A 25821-nucleotide genomic window follows, 5' to 3' on the forward strand; every position below is an offset into this window, starting at 1 on the left:
AGGGCTTGCCTCTGAGCCACAGAGTTATCTCCCAAAGATAACTGGACATGCTCTTATCAGGCAGGTGGAGAATGAACTTGGCACCAAATGGACAGTGTGGCCTCCACCCATGCAGGCAGGGATGCTCTGCCCTGGTCCGTTCCACAAGCGCAGTGCACAGGGGCGACTAGCATACAGGACACGGTGGACAAATGACACCTGCTGATGGGAGGCTCACCTTCCCAGCCTCAGGTGGGTCTCCTCATTGCCCAGCTTCCGGACGGTGAGACTGCTGCCAACTGGAGTTTCTGGGAGCCAGCCTGGGATCCCCGCGCTGCCCTCAGGAGGCAAACAGCAGCCCACTGATAGAACCCCATGGGCGCCCCCCGACTGCATGGGGAGGTCAGTAGTGTCAGGCAGGCAACCAGAGAAGGGCTTTCTTGGCAGCCTGCAGGGATGATGGGAAGGCAGGAAAACCAGTTGAGAAAAGATGGTACCTTGGAACTGGGGGTTTGGGAGGGCCAGGGGGCGGGGGGGGTTCCCCACAGCCTGCTTCCTGCCTGCCTGGCCTGGTGGTTTGGCTGTCAAGGAGGGGCAGGGTCGTACCATGCAGGTCCGGTTGAGTCCTATGACTCCACAAGCTCTGAGCACTGGCCCCTGGCCCCTCCCCACCCAAGGCTTGCATCTCCCCTGCATGGATCCCAACGTGAACTTCTGGAGGACTCCTTGACACCGCCCAACCAAACCTTCACAATTCTGAAGACCTTGTCTGGTGCCCCGGGCTTTTGGGATCAGGCCATTGTTGGCCTCCCTGCGCAGCCTGTCTTCACCCCCTGCTCACCCTGCTGACACGGTCACTCCAGGAACTGACAGGACAGGTGACACTCGTGGCTGTTCCCTTTCCAGGCTTCCCCTCCGGCCCGTCTCACAGGCTGTCTCCTTGGCTCAGCACCCTCGCTTGTCCCCCGCTCCTCCCACCCCTGGCTCAGTCCAGGCCCCCTCCAGGCCCCCTCGCTCCGGCTGCTCGGGCTCCTTCCTCTCCCCAGGGCCAAGGCCTTCCTGCCCCAGGGCTGCTGCACCTGTTCGTGGGCAGTGCTGGCCTCCTGGTCCTTCTGGCTTACTCAGATGCCGTCTGTGGTTAGTCACATCTGTCCCTGTCCCTTCACAGCCCTCACCACCATTTGCATGAATTCACTGCCACCCTCCTCTCCAGACCCTAGGAGACCGCGTGACCTGCCAGGGCAGGGCCACATCTGCTCAAGGCCACGTGTGCCTGTCGGGGCAGACCCTGAGCAGGCCTCTGCAGCTCGGGTGGGGAGTGGGGGGCTGAGCTGGCCTTGTGCTCGCCCCTCCTTGGCTCTGTGAAGAGCTGGCGGGCACTCTTCCTTTGAGTGGCCTTGAACCTGCCCTCCACAGGGCTGAGGCCAGCCCTCGGCAGCTGCTGTAGCTGACAGCCTTGGACCCCTGTCCAGAGGGCACCTAAAGATTTGGTCTTTTGCCACTTTACAAGGGACATTTGTTGGAGACGGCCAGGCCTCTGTATCAGGTTTTAATGCCCGTGTCATCTGGTCCCTAACCTCAGAAGCATGATGTTACAGATGAGAACGGTGGCTCGGAGCAGACGTGGGGCCTGGCAGTTGGGAGACCGGAGCCCCACGGCCACCCTCGGGGGGGGGAGGGCTGTGGTGCAGGCAGGCCCCTGACTTAAGGGCTCCTGCAGAGCCAGGTGGCCGCCTTTCCTGATGGCCGGTGTGCCGGACACTATTTTCTTTTTTATGACCCACTGCCTTCAGCGGCATCAATATTTGGTGTACGTTCTTCATCTGAAAAATTTGGCAGAGAGCTATTAATGACGCCAGGTGGGGGAACCAGAGGTCTCCACAGAGAGCCCTCCCTCCACTTCCCGAATAGCTGGCCTCGGCCTCGGCCTGTGCCCTGGGAGCCCTCACCCCGCGTGAGTTCCAGCCATCCTACAGGCTCCACCCGCCCCCCGCCCTGCCCCCATCTGCCTGCTCCAAACCCGGGAGCCCAAGTGATAAAGCTCAAATGAGCAGCTAAGAGTTCCAGCTGCCCACCGGTGCCTCCCACCCCACCCGGTTACCCAGGGTCCGCGTGTCTGCCAGGCCCATCCACCTGAGTGGCCAGGCCCCTACTGCGGGAGCTGCACCTCATTGGCTCCTGGAGCTCCGGAGCGAGCCTGTGGGCCCTGGCGCTTACTGCAGGGCCATCTGCTCCCCTGGGGGCAAGGCTATCTGCAAGAGGGGGACCAGTGAGACTGAGGGGCACGACGGGGGTTCCTGGGTGCTGCTGATGGTGGTTTCATGATTCAGGAACTGGCTACTGGGAGGGTGCACACTTGGAAAGTGTCAGGCCGTGGGTGTATGATAACAACTAAACCTCCCTGGACTTCCCGCCGTTGGCTGGGCTGGGCTGAGCGAGCCCACAGGACCCTTCCCTTGCCCAGCACCATCTCTCCAGAGTTTGCGTGTTGGGGTGTCCTGTCAGACCCAGTCAGGACAGACTAGTCGGTAGCAATCGTAAGAATTCTTAACATCAGACAGCTACGTTCATGGACCTGCGGGGGCTGTCCACGCACCACCTCTCGAACGTCCTGGCGGGCGCTCCAGCTGCCCCGTATTCCACACCATGACCCGATGAGGTACCTGTCCCAACCGTCACGGCAAGTAAGCCGAGGGGCTGGGTTGGAGTCCAGGGAGCCAAGCCCAGATCCCAGCTCTGTCACTGCACATGCTGCTGCCTGTGACCGCAGCACTTCAGGCCTCGGTGCCATGGTCTCCATGGGGTGTCGGCCTGCAGCGTCCTTCTGGGGGCTCGCCCACCTGGCTCTGCTGCCGGCCCCTGGCCTGAAGCGTGCACCTTGCGGGGCCCCCCGCCCGTGTCCGCCCAGCTTGGTCTCCAGCACAGGCTTCGGCACAGGCCAGGGTGGGCTGGTCTCAATGCTGGGACCTGGCGCCAGGCCAGCTGCGGAGCTGGGGACGCGTGAAGCCACAGCTGCTGCTGGCGTGTCATCCTTGCACTGTGGCTACGACCACCAGAAGCTGACGGAGAAACTCAAGTCCAGAGCCCGCACGTAATGCCAGTACTGAAGCGGGATAAACAGAATCTCCCCGGGAGACAGGATGCAGGACAGGGACGGGGCCTCGGCAAACCTGGGGAACTTGTCCAGGTCAGGATTCTCCACGTCAACCTGAGGAAAACACGAGCTGTCTCCTGCCCACCCTCCCAAGACCCAGGGAGGGGCGGGGCATGCTGGCGGGAGGGGGTGAATGTGCAGCGTCACGCAGGGTCCCATGTACCCACCTGGCTCGTGTTATGAAGAAGGTGCGTCTCGTGTGGATATAAAGCCTCGGACTCCTGCGGGGAGTACAGGCGGATGTACTTCCTGCCCATCACCTGGGGGACGGGGACTTGTCACTCTGCTGCCTCCTCCACCGAGGGCAGGTCCCGGGACCCACCATCTGCCCGCGCCTCTCCTCGCCTGCCCACATGCTGTTCCCCGCGCCCAGACTGCCCCATCCCTGCGGCGCGCATTCTAGGCCGGGACTAGGTTCAGCCTCCACATACATCACGGATCAGTAACCAGCGAGGCTGGCCGAGTGGCCACGGTCACCGAGCTGACAGGTGCCAGGGCTGGCGTTGACGCCAAGCAGTGGCTCCTGGGCCCAGCTCACAGCCTCTCTCTAGAGCCTCTGGGCTGGAAGAATGTTCCCGTCTGTTAAATTCTCTGGGTCTCAGGACACACCATCCGGTGGCCGAGAAGCCGTGCCCTATCTGGGGAGAGACTCTGGGACGGGGACGCCGACCTGGTTGAGGTGAAGGCAGGCAGCGTGGGGATGCCCGCTCCGCCCTGAGACGGCGCCCGGCCCTGCTCTGCCCTAGGGACACGGCCAGGATCCCAGGGGCTCCTGGTCCCAGAACCACATCTGGAAGCAGCCCCAGCCGGAGGGAGGGCCCCACAGGGGCCAGGGGCCAGGTGCCATCCCTGTGTTTTTATTTTTGCCCACATCCCTCTCTGGAATTTAAACACGGATAACGTGGCCAGGCCTCACGGGGCTGGGCAGGAGGAGGCAAAGGCTGATGTTCTGGAGCATCTCCCACCTGGACCAGGAAGTTCTGCTGAGGGTCCTGATGAAGGGGGGACACAGTGCCTTGGGGGCCAAACCAGGCATTAATGGTGATCTCTTCCTCCGCCCCGTCGCCCAGGCAGCAGTAGTCGGGGATGCTGATGTCCTGCCTCAGCTCCGGGATCTGTGGGTGTCCAAACACACGTGGAGGCTGAGCCAGGGCTGGGGGGACACACCAGCCCGCACTCAACAGGCCATCTCCCAGGAGGGCCAAACACACTGCCTTTTTGGGTAACACCACGACTGCATCTGCATTTTACTGTAGGGGAATTTACAAACCAATTGAAAAAATAAATATACAGGGGCGCCTGGGTGCTCAGTCGGTTGAGCGTCTGACTCTTGATTTACGTCATGATCTCAGGGTCGTGAGATCGGGCCCTGTGTTGGGCTCTGTGCTCAGCAGTGTCTCTTTGTCCCTCTCCCTCTGCTCCTCCCCTAATGTAAGCTCTCTCTCTCACACATAAATACAATGTTAAAAAAAAAAGAAATATATAATTATTAGTTAAGAGTTACATATAATTTTCTTTCCAGACTTGTTTCTCTGCCTATGCATTTTATTTTTGTTTTCTTTTCGAAAAACCTGATAGTACTGTTCTGCACTTAAAAACACCAGCTCGCGATGTTCTGAAGAGTGCAATGTTTTTGAAAACCAAATGAAAAGAAAAACCAGAAAGAAAATGGAATTGGCTATCAAATCTCTGGGAAGGAAGATTTTCCAAAATTGACTAACGAGAAAGCAGCCACTGCGCACACATTTTAAATACGTTCATTAATACAAAGACCAGTAAAGGGAGAAACTTGAACTGTGGTCCGTGAGGGTTAATGTGCTCATACAAAATAACAAAAACAATAAGGATCCTGGTACGTAAGTAATCAAAGGGCAAAAGCCAGATGGTGCGTAGAAATGAATTAGATACAAGGAAGGGGCTGCCGGCTCCCCCGCCCCGGCCACTGTCCCCGGCCGGCTGACAAGAGGTGCTTTCGAGCAGCAAGCAGTGGCCCCCCTAGAGTTTTCTTCTAGCCCTGCGTCCTCCCTGGCTGGGGCTGCACCCGGCAAAGGGGGCCGCACCCTGCCCAGGGCTGGCTGGGGTCCGGACACCCCGGCCCGGGGCCTCCTGAAGGCTAGCCAGGGAGCGCTTTCCTCACCGGCGGATGCCGGCTCGCTCCCGCGGAGGCCAGGCCGCCAGTCCCCTGCAGCCCCAGACCTCCAAGGCTGCCTGCTGCTGGGGCAGGTGGCTCGGAGGCTCGGGGAAATGCCACAGAAACCCAAGTCTGGTCCCTAATGGGTGCCAAGGCGGGGACCCCTCTGCTACTTTCCTCAGGTATTTTGAGAGTGACGTTTCCCTGCTCTGCCCGGGTGGCTGCAGGAAGACCCTGGCCACCCTTTCAATAATAGTGGCTCTGAGTCCAGGATGCTGAGAAGCCACTGATCGATCCCTAGGAATGGCAGGGGCCTCAGGCTCTTCTGTCTCAAACAGCCTGTGCAGACATACAGAAATGCTGCTATGTCCACTGCTCTGGGGGTAACCTACAAGTTCCCAATCTGGGGGTCCCCTGTCCTGTTGGCCAGTGTGGGGGGGGGTGGGGGTGGCCGGTCCCAAAGGCCTCTGGGAACCTCCTGCTTCTCCACCACCACCAGGCTCAGTGACACTGCACACCTGCTTCTAGCTGGGACTGCATCTGACCCCCTCGCCTCACCTCACCATGGAATGCTCAGAAGCTGACTGGTCCCTGATGACATCAGGATCTCTGAAATGGGACTGGTTGATCAAATGGTGTAATCAGAGCCACTGGCCAAGGATTCAGCCCCCCGCCCCCCCCAAGAGAAGGAATGCTTCCTGGACATGACTGATAATTAAAGGGAAGCCTAGTGTGGTGGCCAAACTCTTCCATGATGGGGGGCCCTGGAAGGAAAGGCAGTAAGAGGTTTTGGGTGGGAGCCATTGAGCTTGGTGGAGGCAAGAAGGCCCCAGAAAGCAGTGCAGGGCCTGCCAGGTGGTGGTCTGGGCAGCAGAGGTGAAAGCACCCCTCTGGGGAGCTGAGGTGAAGACCCAGGTGGCCGTCCAAAGGCAAAATGTCTTCAAGGGCTTGGTTCGTCTTAAAAACAATGGGGCACTTGGCCTTCCACTTCTAAGACGGCTTCCTCTTGTTCTAGTCAAGTCGAAAATGGCTGCTCTAGGACATGGAGGCTTCGCGGGACCCCTGGGGGGTGTGACTGAGGTCAGGGGGCAGGCTGGCCACGCACGTGGGATGGCACAGTCGGGGCCTGCTCCCATAGACTCCCCCTTTCCTTCAGAGAGGGCAGGAGGCGGGATCTCCAAGCCCTAATTCCAGAGGCCCAGCCCGGCCTGGCTCCGGCCCCTTTAGTTCTGGTGTGCAGGGTCCCCTGCCAAGACAGGCAGTGAGAGTAGGCCCCCCGCCCCGGGGCAGACCTGGCACAGTCGTGCCCCATCCCCCCAGATCTTCCCCCTTTGGGGTATGAGCCCCGTCCTGGCCCCGGCCACGTGCTGCCCTGCTGAGCCCCACTGTGGTGTCTGGCCTGGCCCAGGCACCAGCAGAGTCCCTCTTGGATCCCCGGCTCCCCTGAGCGGGCGCTCAGTCTCAAATCTAGAGTGTTCCTTGACAGCTACTTTTCCCTCAACTCGCCTAGCCACCTGCATCCAGGTGTGCCAGCTGCTGGCACCTGTCTGGAGCCTGTCAGCTTCCACGGGCATCAGCTCCCCGCCGATTCTGGCAGCAGCCTCCTGGAGGTCCCCTCGCGTCCACAGCTGCCCACCTTCCCTTCCCCTCCAGGATGGGGCCTCGGCCACCTGAGAAACACCCCAACCCTCCCAGCTGCCCAGCGCGTGTCCTGCCTCTTCAGCCCCACCTGCTGCATCCCTCCCCGCCAGGCTCTGGGCCCAGCCCGCTGCTCCCCTAGCTGGCACGGCCCCCTCTCGGCCCCCTCTTGGCTCTGTTTAGACTCGCATCAGATACGGCGCTTACAGTGACAACTAGCTTAGACCCAGAACGTACCCGGAGAACTCGTGACACTCAGAAGGAGATAAACAACCCAATAAAAAAAATGGGCAAACTATCCGCTCCACGGCTGGAGACTGCTCGCCTTTCAGGCCCTCTCCGTCGCCTCCTGGAGACGCTTTCCCTGCCCTGGGCTCGCAAGGACCCTCCTCCCCGCGCAGCCCCCTCCACGCACTGCCTCTGTTCTCCTGGACATGCCCCTCACCAGCTCTGGGGTGGGGGTAGGACAACTCTTCCTTATCCTGCCCCCCACCCCCCACCGGGCCCAGAACATGGTGCAGAGGGGCCCGCGAGGCAGCCCAGGCCCAGGGGTGGGGGTGTTGCAGCCCTCGATCCACGGACAGAGTGAAGTGAGGGGGACGGGGAGGGGGTGGACAGAAGGCCAGACTGTTCGACGATCTCCCCGGGATAAGCCCTCAGGTTGTCTCTGCCTAACCAGGCAGCTCTGAAAATGCAGAAGGCGATGGTTCTTCACTTTGTTCCCTCGTTGGGTCTGCGTTTAAAAACAGTCTGTTTCTTCTCATTATGATGAGTGTGCCTTGCTCTGCGAACTGCAGAGAGGAGAGAGCCCACGCGCCTTCCCGCCCGCAAGCACCGCCCATCTTCTGGGGGTACTTCCTCCAGTCCCCACCAGAGCAAAGGTCCCTGTGTACGTGATGGCGCGTCCTGACTTTCTCACTTCCCGCCAGCCAGCCCCTGGGGTCCCCTGACCGTGTTGTGAGTGAGCACACCCCAGCCCCCAGGTGCTCAGGGCCCTGGGTGACCCGCGCTGTTACCAGGTGGGGGCTGAGAGTGATCCTGCATTTCCATCAGCTCCCGGGGCACTGGGAGGCCACGCTGGGGTGCCCCCTTCTTAGGGCCTACAGGTGAGCGAGAAAGAGCCGATGCAGGACTTCTGGACCCTGGACGCTCTCCCAGGCTCCCCTGAGGGATCTCCTGGGATACCTCCTCTTCCCGGGACCCTCCTGCTCAGAACCTCCCAGGCTCCCTGCTGCCCTGCAGCTGAATCAGAGCCCTTGGTCTGGCCTTCCAGGCTTGCCCAGGTGGGCCCCAGCCCCCCTCCCCCTTCTCACTCCGCTCTCCTGAATGCACCCTTCCAGGCAGGTGGACTAGGCCAGTGCCCGGGCCTCGGTGCGAGAGGCGCCTCTGGCCCCTTGGGCCCCGCTCTGCCTCTCTACCCTGCTTGGAGCCCCCTGAGCCCCGCTCTCCAGCCAGCCTGTCCTGAGGGTCTTCAATCTGGCCCACCGGGGCTGGGCACCTGGGGGAATGGAGCCTGGAGACAGCCTCACAGGTGGGTGACTGACATGGGGTGAGGGCAGTGCCGGGACCCCCGGAGAACTCCAGGGCAGGGGAGGCAGCGGCCTGCTCTTGCCGGGTCGGGGCAGAGCCTGCCACCCTCGCGTGGCTCCCCGGGACCCATTCCTCAGCTCTGACCACACCCACTCAGACTTCTGGTTCCCCCCGCCCCTCGCAGGGGCCACCTCCGTCCAAGCCATGGCTTCCTCATCCCCCCACCCCAGGCTCGGGCCCTGGGGTTGGCACACCTGGTCTGTCACTGGCCACCTGGCAGCCGCATCTGCTCTCCTGCTGCCCGCTGGGGCGGAGGACACGCGCACCACACCTGGGGGTGGCCAACGAGGCTGCCAGCCTCTCCTGCCTCCCTCCCTGGGCTCTGAGCCCAGAGGGTGGGAGAGGGTGGGTGGGTCAAGGACGGGCGCGGTCTCAGACTCACCTGGTCAAAGAGCTGGTGCTGCGCCAGGTACCCGACGTCCTTGGGCTAATCCGCAGAAGGGAAACCAGAAGTGACAGAGAAGCCTGGTTAGTCGTGGAGGGACACGCCCCGGGGACTACTGCTCAGGGGCTCTCAGAGCCGGGCGCGCCCCAGCCGCAGGCAGCCACGGCCACAGCCCTCCAGTGGGTTCGCTTGGTCCCCTCTGTGACCCGTCTCGGGTGGGGCTGGGGCTCGGGGAGACTCGGGGTCTGGGGCCGCCTCTGTAGGGACTGCCCCGGGCTCAGGCTCCCCCTGGAAATGAAGAGGCTGCGCGCACACGAGGATTTCTTTTTTCAATAAAAATGGAATCATCTTATGTGTGTTACTCTGAAGTCTTTGTTTCATTTAACGACAACCTCACGAATGTCTCCTCAGGTGAGCACACACAGATCTGCATCATCTTTTTTATGGATTCGTGTTTTATAGCCAGGACCCCCATTAATTCAACTGCCCCGCTCCCCCTGCTGGTGGACAGTCAGGTTATTTTGCCAGTGTTCCCACAAACAGCCTAATATTCTAGTCCCCCAAAAGTAGAACCACTGAGTCACGGAGTGTGTACAGTTCAAATTCTAATAGCTTCAGCCAGCTTCTTTTCCCAAAATTCAGCACGTACTGTCTTCCCAGCAAAACCGTGAGTGCCCACTGCCTACGGCCTAGCCTGTACTCCTGGGAGATGGTCACTTGGTGAACATCTATCAGATGGATGACAAGATCCAGCTTTACTAACTGGGCTTCTTGGGAGGTGCGTGTGGGCTCTGGAAGGGTCGGTGTGGGTAGAGCCCCCGGGGGGCTGGCCGCCACGCCCCCAGCCACAGCCTGGCTCCCACGGGCTCTGAGGCTCCTCCCCAGGATCCCTTGAGACTCTGTGCTTCCAGCCCTCTCCCTCATTCCCTTCTCTTGCTGACCACCGTGGAAGTCACAACATGCCAGACCCGGTGGGCAGGGCCGGATCTGTGTGATCTCTGCTGTCGCGGATGTTCTGGCCCAAAGACACTAAGTCAGGTTAATGGGGCACTAACCACGCTGCGCTTAGAGCTTTGTGTTTTACTCTCGCCACGACCCTCTGAGGAAGGCATTAGTAACCTCTAAGTAATCCCAACTAACCCTGACTCACCCACAGTCAGGGCACTGGGCGTTGAGAGGTTAGATGACCACCCCAGGCCACACAGCCAACGACACAGTGCTGGGGTCAACGCTTTTTTTTTTTTTTTTTTTTTAAGATTTTATTTATTCATGAGAGACACACAGAGAGAGAAGCAGGCTTCATGCAGGGAGCCAGATGTGGGGCTCGATCCCAGGACCCTGGGATCATGTCCTGAGCCAAAGGCAGACACTCAACCACTGAGCCACCATGCATCTCTGGAGTTAACACTTTTGTACCTGAATCCAAAGCCTGCCTTCCTGCCTACTTGACAAACTGCACCTCTGCTTCTGGCCTCTGCTCCAGGCACTAGGCTTCTTTCCAGCAGAGGGAGATGGAGTGAGGCCGCTGCAGCAGGTGTGCTCTGGGGCACAGCTCCCTTCTCCAGGCCCCCAGGTGACGGCGGAGTGAGCAGGAGTGGGTGTGGAGGGCAGGAGACACAGTAATGGCAGATGTCTGTGAGCACTGCCAGAGGAGGCCGCAGCCCAGAGAACCGCCCTGGGCCCCGGCAGAGGAGGCCGGACACTTAAGAGTGGAAATGATGGGGGCAGGCAGAGTAATGGTGGGGGTGTGTGTGGGGGTCCCTCAGGAGCTTGCAGTTACAATGCGGAGAAGGCCAATGGGAGAAACTGTCAGCCAGCAGGGTCACCATCCGGACCCTTCGACTGCAGCAGACCCACGATGAAACCGGATCAGAACTCTCCAGAGGCTGGGCCTGGGGCCTGGGGCTGCCTCCTACGTGGGGAGTGTGTAGAAGAGTCCACTGATTCGAAATTCCCCAACCTCGGGAAGGACTCTGCTCTCTGGGCCAGGAAGGGTGGCCGGGACCGCGGATGCTGGGTGGACACCCTCCCCTTAAAGGGTCTGTGTGCCACGTGCGGGCTTCCCTTCTGAGCCCAGAGGAATGGTTTGGGAACTCCAGGGCAGAAAGGCTACATTCTCTGCCTCCAGGACCTCAGGAAAGGGAAGCCACCCCCTGCTCTTACTGTTAAGAATCTGAAATGATAAGGGGCGCCTGGGTGGGTGGCTCAGTCAGTTAAGCATCTGCCTTCAGCTCAGGTCATGGTCCCAGGGTCCTGGGATCAAGCCCCACATGGGGCTCCCTGCTCAGCGGGGAGTCTGCTTCTTTCTCTCCCTCTGCTCCTCTCCCCTGCTCGTGCTCTCTTTCTCTTTACTCTTTAGTGTTTTTTTGAATTTACATTCAATTCGCCAACATATAATGTAACACCCAGTGCTCATAAAATCTTAAAAAAAAAAAAAAAGAATCTCAAATGATAACACAGCACAGCTGCTTTTGAAAACAGTCTGGCGATTCCTCAAAAATGGTTAAACGCAGAGTCACCGTGTGACCCAGTGATTCCACATCTAGTATACACCTGAGAGAAATGAAAACACACGTCCACACAAAAAGTGGTACAGGAGCGTTCCCAGCGGCGCTCTTCACGGCAGCCAGTGCGCGCCACCCGAACGGCCGTCAGCTGCCGCATGAACAAAGTGTGCTGAGCCCACCCAAGGGGATGCTCCCCAGCCGCAGCAGGGAACCGAGTCCTGACACGTGTGACGGCGTGGACGAACCCTGAGGGCATGGTGCCGGAGGCGGCCAGACACAGAAGGCCACGTATCATCCAATTCCGTGTATACACCAGAATTGTCCAGAAACAGCGATTAGCGGGTGTCTGCGGACAGGGGGGCAGCGCAAGAGGGAGCGACTGCTCATGGCCTCGGGACTGAGGAGAATGTTCTGGGATTAGATAGTGGGGCTGGCGGCACTACAGTGTCTTATAAAGACATTAAAAAACCCCACTGAATTCTACCAAAAAAATAATAAATAGAAGGGCCTGAAATGAGCCAGTGTTCTGTCTGCCGCGCGGCTGGCCTTTCTCGCCCTGAGCCCCCACCGAGCCCTCTGACCCCTGCTGACCCCTGCAGCGCCCCAGGGTCCTGTGTGCTCCCCACCGCGAGCACTGCAGGAGGGGAGGCACGACCACGTACCTCACTCCTGATGTGTCTGCTGATGAACTCGTTGACCGTCATGAGCGTCTGGGACCACTCCTCGTCCGTGTACCTGGAGCCAACTTCCACCGGCACAGTCCGGCAGCCGGCGATTTCTTGGATATACTCCAAACTAGGAGACGAAAATGGATGGTCAGCATGGTCGCTTTTGCTGCGACCTGCCAGGCACCCGCCACATGTGCTTCACACTGGCCTCCTCTCGTCCCCACACAACCCCACAGGGAAGGGCTGCTATGACCCCCACTCTGCTGGCCACGGCACTGGGCACGGACATGTGGGGTGATGTGCCCACCGGTGCCACGTGGCTTTGCAGAGAGACCCAGGGAGGCCATCTGCCAAGGTTCTTGCTGGGAGGTTCTATCTCCCTGCTGGCCAACGGCCCCGCAGTTCTCACTGCTCACCCTGTCTCAGAGCTGAGAGACCTTCTTTGAGCAAAACGGCAGACAGCACGGCGGGGGTGCTGAAGTGCCTGGGTTCTGAACTTGGGCGGCCTGGCCCTGGCCCTGCCCAGGGACCTTTGGGAAGTTCTTGTTTACCCCATTTGTAAAAGAGGGTGATGACAGTACCTGTCTCTTAGGACGGGAATCAGAGAAAGAGAAAGCATGGCAGGTGCCTACCCTGGCGCTGGTCCGCAGTAAATCACATAATGAACGTTTATGGGGCACTGGCCCTGGCAGCCAGAACTCTTCACATGGCCTCAGCGGGAAGCACTCCCTCCACACCCCACCAGAGACAGGGGACCTGATCAACCGTCTCAGAGGCCCCTGCTCATCTCCCCAGCTGTGGCATTATGGCCCCTGTCCAGCGGCCTGACCTGCTCTCATCACCATGCATCTGAGGGGGAACCAGGAGCAGAGGTGAGGAGGGAGCAAGCCCAGGAGCCCCGCTGAGAGGGGATAGGACGTGTCTTGGGTTCTCACTTCTGCTCTTGACCTCAGGGCCCCTGGGCGAGTACATGGAACCCCTCAAATCCCAAAAAATGGCATTAACAGACCTAATGCCACAGTGCCAGGTGAGCACACCTGTTTAGAGCAAGTGAGCTGTGGAAGGTGCGGATCCTACAACCCCTGGCACGAGCTTGGGGCACTGCACCTGCAATCCCTGGTTAACCCTTGGCAGTTCCCGCTGGGACCAGTCGGGAAGTGAGCTCGAGGCTGCATTTCCTTGGGATGCAGGGAGGCGGAATTGGAGAGTCTCGGGGCCGGGGGTGTGGGGGTGGAGGTGGGGGCTGGAATAGGCAGAGGGAGCTCCCATACTCAGAGCCACCCACCTCCACCTCTTCATGCACGGCCACTGGTCCGCCACGCCTTCCAAGATCACAGGCCTCCCAGGAACCAAAAAGTACTTCCTGAAATGCTCGAGGGATGGACAGTGAAGCCGGGGGACCGTTCTCTCTGACGTCATGTCTGGAACCGAAACAGGGTCATACCTTGCTTTCTGTTTAAATCAAAACACAATGGTAAAGAGTGCAGAAAAGTTAACATTGGAGGCGTCGGGCTGGGCATCTGCGTCCACAGGAGGCTGGCCTAATCTGTCATTGATCGTGGCAGTTACCACTTGTTAGCACTGTCCCTGCGCTGCCTTCTCCGAGTCCTCCCCGGCGACATCCAGGTTTCTTCCTTTACTAGTTCATCTGACGTGCTCCATTATAAAAAGAACAGACGGCTTTTGCTGAAACTCCACAAGAAGGGAAAAGTTACCACCCCAAATGCCACTTGCTGTAAGAGGACCCTTTCCCAGGACTGTGAGTGCCTGTGACGCATGTGGCTGCTGATGCCCCAGCAGGAATGCACAGGTTAAGCAGCTGAGCCACAGGTCAAGACTCTGTGCCGTCCCGTCCAGGTCGTGTGAGTGGCTGCACCAGAACATGCTCACCCTCCTCCCAGCTGAGTGACATGAGCAAGTCACTCTCTCGGGCCTCAGTTTCCTCATCTGTTATGCTATTGGGAGACGGGACCTCTCATGTAGAGTACCCAGGATCACTGGCGGGGGTGGGTGTCTGCTTCCTCTGCCCCCGCGGGCCAGAAATGAGGCCTTGCACTTGCCTGTTCTCAGCGTTGGTATTCCCCCTGCTTTGGTTTTCACACCTGCCCTCATCAAAGAGGCCCTCCCTGCCCACCCTATGTGAGCAAAGCCACCTCCCTCACCTTTCTCACCACAGGGAGATGACGTTCCTCTACAGCCTCCTAGAACTGAGGCTCCAGGAGGAGCCCTTCTGTGTTGTACCCTCAGCGCCTGGCACATCTGGGCCACTGCTGGTGCTCCATAGAGTCGCTAAGTAAACCCCCCTTACAGACTTGGGAATGGGGGGTGGGGATGGAGAAGGCACAGAGGGGCCTAGACACTGGGGAGCTGCTGGGAACATGAAGCCAGACAGACAGAGTCCAGAGCGTGAGCTCCCCCCCATTAGCTACACACGCACCCCAAGGCCACTGACCCCACGAGCTCTGTCTTGGGTACGGGGCCACTTCCATGTTCCCTTGGGACAGATGTGGCAAGGGGAAGGGAGCCCCTGGGTCTGAGGACACAGGCACTTGCCCCTGGATCTGCATGTCCACCCTGCTCCTGAAAGGTCAACCAACACACTACGCCGGCGGCCCCCCTGGCATCCTCGGCAGCACTGGGTGGTAAGGAAAACGTCGTCTGCTGACCTCATAGCCAAAAATGGCTACCTCGCTGTTCTCGCCTTTTTTTTTTTGTTGTTTAACCACAGAGGAGGTTGAACATTTCCCCACATGCCTGTGTAACAGCCCTATTTCCTCCCGGGGAACAGATACACCCAGGGGTTCGTAGGTGAGGGCTGCACGCGTGGGACCCGAGGCCCTGTCTGCACCCACCCTCAGCTCTGCGGGCTATTCTTCGTCGGCCCCAGACATCAGGAGCCACCTACGCCAGGACCTCAAGGCCGGGACCGATCAGCCACGGTGCCAGAAGGCAGCTGCAGGAAGTAGCTCGCCCCAACTCAGCAGCACAGAGAGCCAGGCAGCCTGAGACACAGGTGACGCTTCAGCCAGCTGACCACAAAGGCTGCCTGCAGCTCTGGCCCGCACGAGCACCTCGAGCTGCTGCTCTTGGCCACAGGGCTTCCACCCGCCCTCTCTCCTGAAAGGGGCACTGCTTTTGTAGAAAGTGGGGGCAAGAATTGAGAAAACAGACCAAGCCTTTCCATTTCTAAATCGATGGAGATGTTATTTTCAGCCAGAGGTAAACATGCCATGAAGGCTCACCCCTGGGGACAGGTGACTCCTTCCTTCTAGAAAAAATGGGGGTGGGGGGGGGGCACCTGAGGTGTGGTGAGCGGCAATCTCACCCAGATACCTTCATGCTGGGTGGCTCCTGGGCTGGGCCTGGGCCAGGCCTCTTTCCCGAGCGGAGGTGCGCCTGGAGGATGGCAGCGACTTTAATGAGGATGTCCCCAAGAATGGCCGCACCCATCAGCAGGCCCATGTCACAGACTTTCAGGGCCGCGGCCACTGCGGTGGTGTCCCCGGGCTCCTCGCACAAACACACAGCCTTCAGGAGGCAGCCGAAGGCATAGACGCGGCGCCAGTCCTTGTGCACGTCCCGCCATGGCCCGGTGTTGAGTCTCTCCCAGGAGTAGTCCAGGATGGCCTCACTAGCCTGCAGGCACTCACTCCGGCGGCCCCCGCAGAAGAGCTCGGCGGCCTCCTGCAGCAGCTGCACCACGCTGCGCTCCACGTTCTCCCCAAGTTCCAGGGCCAGCTCCTCTTTAGTGGGGGGCAGGAGCGCCCGGAGGGCCTCCCGGAGGGCACCGGCTCCTGCCAGGGGCTCTTGGGTGTCTTCAGCCATGGGGCCCTCTACCAGTCTAGTCAGATGAAGGTGGTGGGAGAAGAAAGAACAGTTAGAGCAACAAATCATCTTGCACACCTAAATATACACATTTGTAGATCTTCATAAAATCAAACTGGGGCAGGGGATGGGGAGGGGGAGCTGGCTCTATGATGACATTCACTGGCCAAAATGTCAACCACCGAGCATTAAAAAATAGATACTTAAAAGGCAATCTACTGAATGAGAGAAGCTATTTGCAAATGATATAACTGATAAAGGGTTAGTTAGTATCCAAAACATATAAAGAACCAATACAACTCAACACTCACAAAACAAACAATCCAATTAAAAAATGCTCAGAAGACATGAACAGATATATTTCTCCAAAGAAGACATATGGATGACCAACAGACATGCGAAAAGGATGTTCAACATCACTCATCATCAGGGAAATACAAATCAAAACTATAATGAGATTTCACCTCACACCTGTCAGAATGGCTAAAGTCAACAACATAAGAAACAACAGGTGTCGGTGAGGATGCGGAGAAAGGGGAACCGTCTTTCATTCCCATCTTGGTGGGAATGCAAACTGGTGCAGCCACCCTGGAAAGGAGCTTGGAGGTTCCTCAAAATTAAAAATAGAACTATTCTACAACCCAGCAATCCCACTACTGAGTATCGACCCCCCAAAACACAAAAATGCTAAATCAAAGGGATACTTGCACCCCCATGTTTACTGCAGCATTATTTACAATAGGCGAACTATGGAAGCAGCTCATGTGTCCATCAACTGATGAGTGGATAAAGAAGATATAGTGTGTGTATGCACATATGTGTGCATGTGTGCGTGCGCATGTATGTGATGGAATATTATTCAACCATAAAAAATGAAATCTTGTCACTTGCGATGACATGGATGGAGCTAGAGAATACATTGCTAAGTGAAATATGTCAGTCAGAGAAAGACAAATACTGTATGACCTCACTCATATGTGGTATTTAATAAACAAAGCAAACGAACAAAGGAGAGAAAGAAACCAAGAAACAGACTCTTAACTATAGAGAACAAACTGATGGTTACCAGAGGGGAGTGCAGGGAGGGATAAGTGAAATAGGTGATGGGGATTAAAGTGTGCACTTATCATGATGAAAAAAATAATTTTAATAAAGTGATAAAAAAATAAAAAATATATAAAGTTATTTTCCAAAAAGAGAGACCAGACTTCCTCCCTTCCGGGCTCCCATGGCTTCCCATTACGTGTCCTTTGTGACAGCATCTCATGTGTCATGATTCTACAGTGGCCTCTGCCAGGTATAAACTGCAGGCAGGGCCCTCGTCTGTCTGGAGTCACCACGACATTGGGGCACAGTATCAGACTTGCCGTGGGCACTGGATAAGTGTTCAGGGAGGAACATGTACTGTCCTTGTCTGGAATGCCTCCAACACCCTGCCTCTCTGGCAAACTCCTACCCAACCTTTAAGGCCCACTCTATATGATGCCCTTTGGGAAGCTTGCCAGGACTCTGACAGTATTGTGTGTTCGGATGGCTCTTGACTTATCTTAACAGCTCTTGTCCCAATGTACTATGAATACTGGCCTATATGTCCGTCTCTCCAATGCTAGCTGGTGAGCTTCTCCACGGCAAGAACAGGTCTTATTTCTCTATATTTCCCTAGAGCCCAGCTCATAATAGGCACTCAATTAAGGCTACTGAAGGAATGAGATCTTAACTTCACAGGAAGAAACCTGGAAATACATAAAACCTACAAAGAAAGGAAAAATAGCATAGCTGGTGCTTTTGGTGGGAAAATATATGGATGGCAGGCAAGTCCTAATGCAGAAGAGCTAATATGTGATTAGGTTCTCACAGGTTCATAATTGCTCACAACTGATGATTCACCTGTGCTACTACGTGCTAGGTATACCAGCAGTTGTTATATCCCCTATCTCATTTGATGCCAAGAAATAGGGACCATCGTGCTTTTTGCGGAGGCTGTGCTATGCTAGGGGTCAAGGACTTCTCCTGTGGAGGGCCAGAGAATCCACATTTCAGGCCTGGCGGGCAGTAGTCACTGCTGGTACTGCTCTGCAACTGTAGCGTGTATGGTATGTAAACGACCAGGCATGGCTGCGTTCCAATAAAACTTTATTTACAAAAACAAATGCTTCCTTCAAGCTCACCGAAATCCATTTCATCTTCTTCCTGGGCACACAAGACTACATTTCCAAGTCTTCCTTGCAATTAGGTGTGACCAATGTCAGCAATGGAGCCACATCCAGGCCTGGCCCCTGCACACCTCCTATAAGATTCTCTAAGCTTTCCCTACACACTGGTGGGAAGTGAAGGATTTGGGGGACGTAGGGGATGACAGAGCCATGGAAGCCACCCAACCAGGCAAAATACACCCCTGCTGGAACAAGCTCAGGAGCCAAAAAGAACTTGTATCGTTTTGCCGCTAAATGGTCGATGTGTGTTAGAGCAGGTGGCTGGCTCTGATGCAGACACTCCTATTGTTGAAGAAATGGATGCGCAGACCGCAGAGGGTATTTCTGAGTTTTGTGGCTCAAAATCCTTTTCTCTTTCTTAACACACCTCCGTTTCCTCGGAGTTTCATCTTGCCCACTGAGGTTGGTCAGGAGGGCTGCTGCCAAGTGGTGAGTACGTGCGCAAAGCTGGGCCACTGAATGGCCTCCCCTGAATGTGAACTTTAGGCAGATCAACTGGACTGGAGACAGCTGGTCTCTTCATTGTCTCCCACTGGCCGCTTCCGGACCAGGGTGTCCTTGCTAAGGCCTCACGGTGAGCGCCCCTGACTCCTAGGGTCCAGGGCCACTTTCCTTCTTGTTCTCTCCCAAGGGCATCCTTCCAGGTTCCATTCATTCTGCGGCCCCAGTGGCCTTCTGATTAGTGTCTTCTTCCTTATGTCAGCCAGGGTTGGCGTCTTTGGTTAAGTGAGAGGACCCTAGTAGGCCCACATAAGTCATCGACACCCAATATCCCCTGGTGGATGGTGAAGGCAAATGGAGACGTGCCTATGATGAAGCCGTATCAGGTGCATCACGCCCTGCGAGGGGGAGAGCTGTAATCCCCAGCGGTCCCTGCCTCCTGTTGTTATTAACACCCTTATCCAATTCCCTCCTCCTGGGTGCTGACAGGACCTATAACAGAGTGAGTACACAGAATAATGGTCTTTGCAGATGCCATTAGGAATAAGGACCTTGGCATGGGAAGATTGTCCGGGATCTTGTGGGTGGGCCCACCAATTTAATATAGCAGTCCTTGAAAGAATCTTTCCTGTCTAAAGTCAGAGTCAGAGGGAGAGGTGATTGCAGAAGGATCAGAGAGATGCTGTGTTGCCGGCTTTGAAGATGGAGGGAGGGGGTCACACACCAAGGAATGTGGAACCCTCTAGAAGCTGGACGAGGCAAGGAAACGGGATTCTCCCCTGGAGCTTCCAGAAGGGAGTGCTGTCCTGCCAAGACCTTGATTTTAGCCCAGGCAGTCCTGTGTTGACCTTCTAACCTAGAGAACTGCAAGCCACCAAGGCTGTGGTAATTTGTCAGAGCAGCAATAGAAAACCATGATTTTCTTCTAACCAACAGATGTCCAAGTTTGATATGTGTAGTCATTTTTTATGTTTTGGTTTTGTTTTTTGGCCTAAGATGGCAAAGGTGATGGGATGCCCCTCGATCAGGTTACATGAGATTGTAACTTCCAGGGCGAGCAGACTCTCCCTACTGCCTTCCTGGCTGGCGTGCACCGATGAAGCAAGCGGCCATGCTGGACATGTCCACGTGGCAAACAGATGATGGTGGCTCAGGGCCAACAGCGAGCCAGGAACTGAGGCCCTTGGCCCAACAGCCCCCAGGAACTGAACTGTTCCAACCACTACAGGGGTTTAGATCCTTGTCTAATTGGGCCTTCGCATAAGAACTCTGTCCTGACACCCTAAGTGGAGCCTTGTGAGATCCTGACACAGACGGCCCCTCTAAGCCACACCCAGACTCTTGACCCAAAGAAACTAAGATAATAAATGTGTTGTTTTAAGCCACTAACTTCATGGTGATGTGTTACATGCTGCAGTAGATAACTAATAAACTCCCCTATCCAGACTTCCCTGACACCCTGGCACTCATCTGTTACCCACACAACAGAGCGAGAGGAAATACATGGCTTCCTTTAGCACCGTGTATGAGGAAGTCGGCAGTAGGTAGTGAAGTGAAGACACATGAATGAATGCTAGAGGTGTGGTCCCTAAAGGTAGGCCGGACAGCCCCTTCCCTACCTCTCGGCTCCATTTCAGCTCATTCCTCCCCAGCTCACGAGGAACAACAGATAGAATAATGGGAGTATTACATGATTATCTCACGAAACCTCGCAACGACCCCGACCCCGTGCAGCCAAGAACATACTTACAGACTAGTTACTGTAAGGCAGTTGTGCTCCAGGCACTTTTTAATTCTTCCAGAAACCCTAAGAAAGTATCCTTATCTCCACTTGACAGATAAAGGAGCTACAGCAGAGAAGTTAAATGACTTGCCCAAGGCACTTGGCCAGGAAGAGGTGATGAAGAGATGTAAAACTCAGGCCGTCTGGCCCCCACTTCCATGATCTTATATAGGTAAAGGAATGGTGCCGTGCCATCTCCAGCCAGCCTGTGACAAAGCTGGGAATTGGGGTGCTCAGCCCTCAAGAAGACTCTGTAATGGAGGGATTACTGCCACTTAACAGATGAGAAAATCGCATCACTTCACGACAGGAGAGGACCCATCTTTCTTGTGTGTCATTATTTCTGAAGTACCTCTTCTGGGGCCTGTCCTAAAGTTGTAGCAATAATGTAGAGCTCTTCTCACTCCGTCTATTCCATGGCTCCCCCACCTTGCCTCTTCCTCTCATTTGATTTGTACCTCACAGCGTAAGGTGGATAGGAAAGTATGTGATCATTTCCCCTACAACCCTGTCTTATTTTGTCCAGGGACAAATGAGGTCACTTTACTATGTGCCTTGTCAATGCTCCGTGTTTTATGTCCGTCACCTAAACGTTCCTCCTAATCTCATGATGTGTGGTTTTACAGATACGAACAGTTAAGATTTGGGAGACTAAGCAGCATAGTACGTGGCAGCGTTTACCAGAACACCCTTCAGCTTTTGGGGTGAGGGCTGAATCGTTTTTGGACCTTTATCTCCTAGCTTGGGCCTTGGCGCGCAAGGGGTATCCTTCCCCGCTGACCCCATGAATGATGGGACGGAGAGCCTGGCCAGGATGATTTCTCTCTCTAGCCTCCTGGATTTGTAAACGTCTTTGTGTTGGTCTAACAGCCTTCTTGGGAGAGCTTCACAGTCCTACCTTCCAGCACGGCCTTATCTGCTACCCACCCCAAAACTGCATGGGAGCCCATCAACTGGCCTCCCTGGTGGCTTCACGGCTCATCCCCTCCTGGGAGCCACTCACATGTCTTAGGAAGCAATCTTGAGAAATCTCGAGTATTCAAAAGACCTCATATCTTGGCTTCTCTCAAATGTCTATAAAAAAAAAAAAATTCCCAGAAGACCACTTATTTGCCTTACTATAAAAATGGCTTCCACTGGGGCCTTACATACCAGCTTTCTAAACTGGTCTCTTGGTGGCCTTAAAAATTGGCGTCCCAGAGGATTTTAAATGGGCTATATAAACTGGTTCCCTGGGATGCAGATTACAGACTTTGTAAAGTGACCTCTCAGGGTGACCTTCTAAAACAGCCCTTCACAGAGCCCACAGAGGCCTTACAGAGCGAGCCTCTCCAGGTGGCCTGGTGTGCTGCTCTGCAAACTGGATTCCCAAGGCGGTCTCGTTTGGTCTCCGTAAACCAGCCTCCCCAGGGAACCTATGGGCTACTCTGCAAACTGGCCTTGGAGAGGGCCTCCTACAGATGGCCATGTCAGATAGCCTTCTGGGAGAGAGCCTCAGGTAGGCTGTACAAAACGGTCTCCTCTTAGCCACATAACACAGCTTTAGGAACTAATTTCTAATCCAGAGTTCCTCAGTGAATAATAGCCTTATAAAAAGGTCTTTGGAGATACTTATGGTGACACTATGTGACAGAGTTTTCCAGAGGTGGAGATGCTTCAGGATAGCTCTGAGGTTGTTTTTTAAATGTTTTTTTTCGGATTGACTCTGTATGAGCCTCCAGCATGGCCTCCCAAGGGGCCTCATGATTGACCTTAAAATACAAGCCTCCATGGGGCGCCTGGCCGGCTCAGTCGGTGGAGCGTGGGCTATGACCTTGTGGCTATGAGTCTGAGCCCCACGTTGGATGCAGAGATGACTCAAAAATAAAATCTTAGGAAAAAACAAAAAACAACAAACCACTAGCCTCCCAGAGGGCCTTGTGTTGGCAGCAGAAGCAACTTTGCATGAGAAGGTGGTATGCTGGTCATTATCTGAGTAATCTTAACAGTAATTCTAATCTTACGGCTTCTCAGAACTTCTCATTATTTAGCCTTCTAAAGAGTTGCCGTATCAAGCAGCCATTGGTGGAGGAGCCACATCCTACTATGTCAGCCTTCCAAAGTAGACTCACGAACGGTTTCAAACACAGGCTTCCTTATACTTTCGGCCCGTGTCTGGGGGTCAGGTGAAACCCAGGCTTTGTCTTAGTTTTACAAACCAACCTATCTCCCGTGGTGTCTTCGGAGCACCAAGAACCAGGTTATGTTCTACTAATTAACCCTCCCGTTAGCTCCTGTTACCATGGGAAGCGGCCTTATGGGACAAAGGGCCTTTGCTGCCTGGGTCAAACACCCTTTTGCTGACTGTAGGAAACTATCTTCTTGAGCAGGTGGTCTCACATGGGCTACACGCAGCGGCCAGCACACAACCAGCCCCCCACTGAATGTCACGTATAGGCTACATGAAACCCATCTCAACGGCCTCAAGTCCTGGCTTTACAAATCGGCCTGACATCCCCCATGTATCAGTCTGACAAATAAAGCTTCTTGATAATTATATTAGTTTTCCAGAGAAAGGCATCAGCCAGAGCAGCCTTGTGGCCCGGCTTTATTGATTGGCTTCCCAGAATTCCTCACCGAATTGCTTTCTATAAAAGGTTACACTAAACAGTCTTCCAGGGGAGGGGGTCAAGAATAGACTGTGAAACAGTATTTCAGAGTGGTATTGCAGATTGGTCTTCAATTTGGCCTCCTAGAGTTCCACAAAAGACGAAAGGGCATAAGGAGAGGTTGTCCAAACATTCTTCTGGCAGTCAGATACAGGAGGGTTAACTATAGAATATTTCTGACAAACCAGGACGTTAAATATAGGCCTCTTTTTGGTTTGGCATACATTTTTCTCTTGTAAAATCTTTTATTCTCACGATTTTCTCCAATGTCTTCTTTTTTAAAAGATTTGTATTTATTTATTCATGAGAGACACCGAAAAGCAGAGACACAGGCAGAGGGAGAAGCAGGCTCTGTGCAGGGAGCCTGATGCGGGATTCGACCTCAGGACCCCAGGATCATGACCTGAGCCAGAGGCAGACGCTCAACCACTGAGCCACTCAGGTGTCCCTCCAATGCTGTTTTTCATTGCTTGGAACTTTCACTTCTGTAAGCAGGAATTTTCATTTTACACAAGCTGAGCATCTGGAGTGCTATTAGTAGCTTTCTTTCGCATATATGTAAATTTCAGTATTTATTTAATATTGCCTAAGTATTTACAATTTAGGACTGGACAAGTCAGAAGCTAGGGTTATTCTGGGCCAACTGAGAGCTATGCTCACCCTAATTACAGGCCATATGAAAAAGCTTGAGGGGCCTTATATCATCACGTTAAAGTCAGTCTCCTAAACTCCAACAGGTATTAGCCTGGAGACCTCATGTTGGTTATAGACTTTTTTTTTGAAGTAAGGGTCAGGTGTCAGGTACAGAAACAGCCGGAGTGGTCTTTGTGTCCTGCCTTTGTAAACGGACTTTTGAGTGCCAACATGGAACAGCTTTCAGGGGGAGGTCAGGTACAGGTCCCATAGAATAGCTTCTCTTGGTGGGCTGTGTCTTGGCTTCTTCTTCTTCTTCTTCTTTTTAATATATATATATATATTTTATTGGAGTTCAATTTGCCAACATATAGCATAACACCCAGTGCTCATCCTGCCAAGTGTGTCTTGGCTTCTTATAAAAAGCCTTCCTGTTGATACATGAAGCGATACTCTTGACATGGGGGTCACGTAAAGGTTGTACGAACTAACCTTTGTAAATCCGCCTAAAGCGAACATTATAAAAGGCTTCTTGTCTGTTGTATGAAACACAAAGGAGATGAGCAGAGGCTCTACGAAGCCTGCACCCACTTCCTAAATCCACCATCTGCATGGAGCACATCACCTAAGTAAGCCGGCCTTCCGTTGGCGGACAGCCCGAGTGGGTTCCGCTGGTTGCAAAATAAAGCCTCCTGAGGTCACCCGTCCCATCCCAGAATTCTCTCTTAAATTATCTTTAAAAACCTACAGCAGGGATCCCCGGGTGGCTCAGCGGTTGAGCGTCTGCCTTGGGCCCAGGGCGTGATCCTGGAGTCCCGGGATCGAGTCCCGCGTCGGGCTCCCTGCGTGGAGCCTGCTTCTCTGCCTCTGTGTCTCTCATGAATAAATAAGCAGAATATTAAAAACCAACCAACCAACCAACCAACCTACAGCAGCTAGCTCCCGGGGTAGTCCCCTAAGTGGCTTCTCGGGGAACCTCGGCAGGCCTCGCAGCGGGCGTCGGGCGCGCCGTGTCAGAGAGCGCCACCCCGGCCCGGAGGGCTCACCCAGGCCTCGGGCTGACCCCAACCGCCCCGAGGGCGAGGGCGAGGGGAGGGCGGCGCGCCGGTCACGAGCAGCCTTCCCCGGGTGCCTTCCAGACTAGCAGCCTCTATCCGGCTTCCTGGGGACAGGCTCTGAAATCTCTCCCATTTTATTGCGGCACCATTCGGCCGCGAAAGTCGTGCTGAAGACCCCAGGAGCTTCCGGGGAGCTTCGGGAAGCTTTCCCGAGAGGTCTGCGAACACCTGGCCGGCCTTACACACCTGCGCCGGGGTACCTCCCGCGGCCTCCCAAGGGGTCGGGGGTCGGCGCGGCCCCACGGCTGCCTCCCCGACCTCGGGGCTGCGGGGCACACCGACCTACCTCCGCGGGACACCTGCGCGCGGCGTTAACACCTACCGACCCAGAAATCCCTGCCCTCCAGGTGCGCCACAGCAACCGGGCACCCGAGGCCTCAGGCCCCTTCCCTCCCCGGGCCGCCACTGCTCGCGGCCCACCCCCGGGTGTGCAGCCCGCCCCGCTCCAGGCCGACGACCAAGTAGATTCGGCCCGAAAGCAACCGCAGGGAGATAAGATACCTGCCGAGGAAATAAACACTCGCGCAGGCGCATTAGCGTTGCAACGACGCGGACCGTCCCCTGGCCCCGGGAACTGCGCAGGCGCACACGAGCCCCCCCCGACACGGAAGGCCTCACGCATGCGCAAAACGAAACGACAGGCGAAAGGTGAGCATCACGCACGCGCGGGGCCTACACTCCCCTCCCCCACGCAGCGCGGGAAAGCTGGAGAGCCCCACAGCGGCGTTGTCACGGCGCATGCGCCGACTCTGTTTTCCCTTCCCACTCACGCCCCAGAGACGCTACTTGACAGAGCGGCCCCGGGGCTCTCCAAGGCGCACGCGCGAGGCCGTCTTTCCCGCCCCGCCCCCCCTTCGTCTTTAACACTGCGCCTGCGCGGTCCTCCCTCCGCTTCTGAAGAGCCAGAGCCGTCCGCCCTCTGGAGCTGCTCACGCTCACCTGTCTCGAGTACGGGCGGTGCCGAGTTGCCCGCAGGCTGGCGACCACTTGTTCGGTTTGGTCGGAACTCTCCGGCCCTCTCCTCCGCCCGGTAGTCAGGCTTGCCGGGGCATCGATCACTCGGTGCTCGTCTGAGCAGCACGGGGTGCCTAGCCGAGCGCCGAGCTGT

The 25821-nt window shown here is 55.8% G+C and overlaps 1 protein-coding gene across 5 annotated transcripts; it reads right to left on the minus strand.

Annotated features, from left to right (window-relative positions):
• Window positions 1–2504: 2504 nt before the first annotated feature.
• On the minus strand, window positions 2505–25821 carry KDM8 (lysine demethylase 8). Of its 5 annotated transcripts, none has more exons than XM_025415648.3 (8): window positions 25653–25821; window positions 15386–15893; window positions 13338–13504; window positions 12047–12179; window positions 8875–8919; window positions 4099–4248; window positions 3301–3354; window positions 2505–3187 (listed from the first exon to the last, which is right to left on the minus strand). In XM_025415648.3, the coding sequence occupies exons 2-8, from the start codon at window positions 15875–15877 to the stop codon at window positions 3023–3025; spliced, it is 1206 nt and encodes a 401-aa protein (XP_025271433.1). In that variant the 5' UTR covers window positions 15878–15893; window positions 25653–25821; the 3' UTR covers window positions 2505–3022. The 5 variants fall into 5 exon arrangements, with proteins under 5 accessions (XP_025271433.1, XP_025271429.1, XP_025271430.1 ...); XM_025415644.3 differs by having other exon boundaries at window positions 3301–3393; window positions 25653–25819; XM_025415645.2 differs by lacking the exon at window positions 25653–25821 and adding an exon at window positions 25215–25311 and having other exon boundaries at window positions 3301–3393.

Source organism: Canis lupus, chromosome 6, assembly GCF_003254725.2.
Source record: "Canis lupus dingo isolate Sandy chromosome 6, ASM325472v2, whole genome shotgun sequence".
In the NCBI taxonomy this organism is placed as follows: domain Eukaryota; kingdom Metazoa; phylum Chordata; class Mammalia; order Carnivora; family Canidae; genus Canis; species Canis lupus.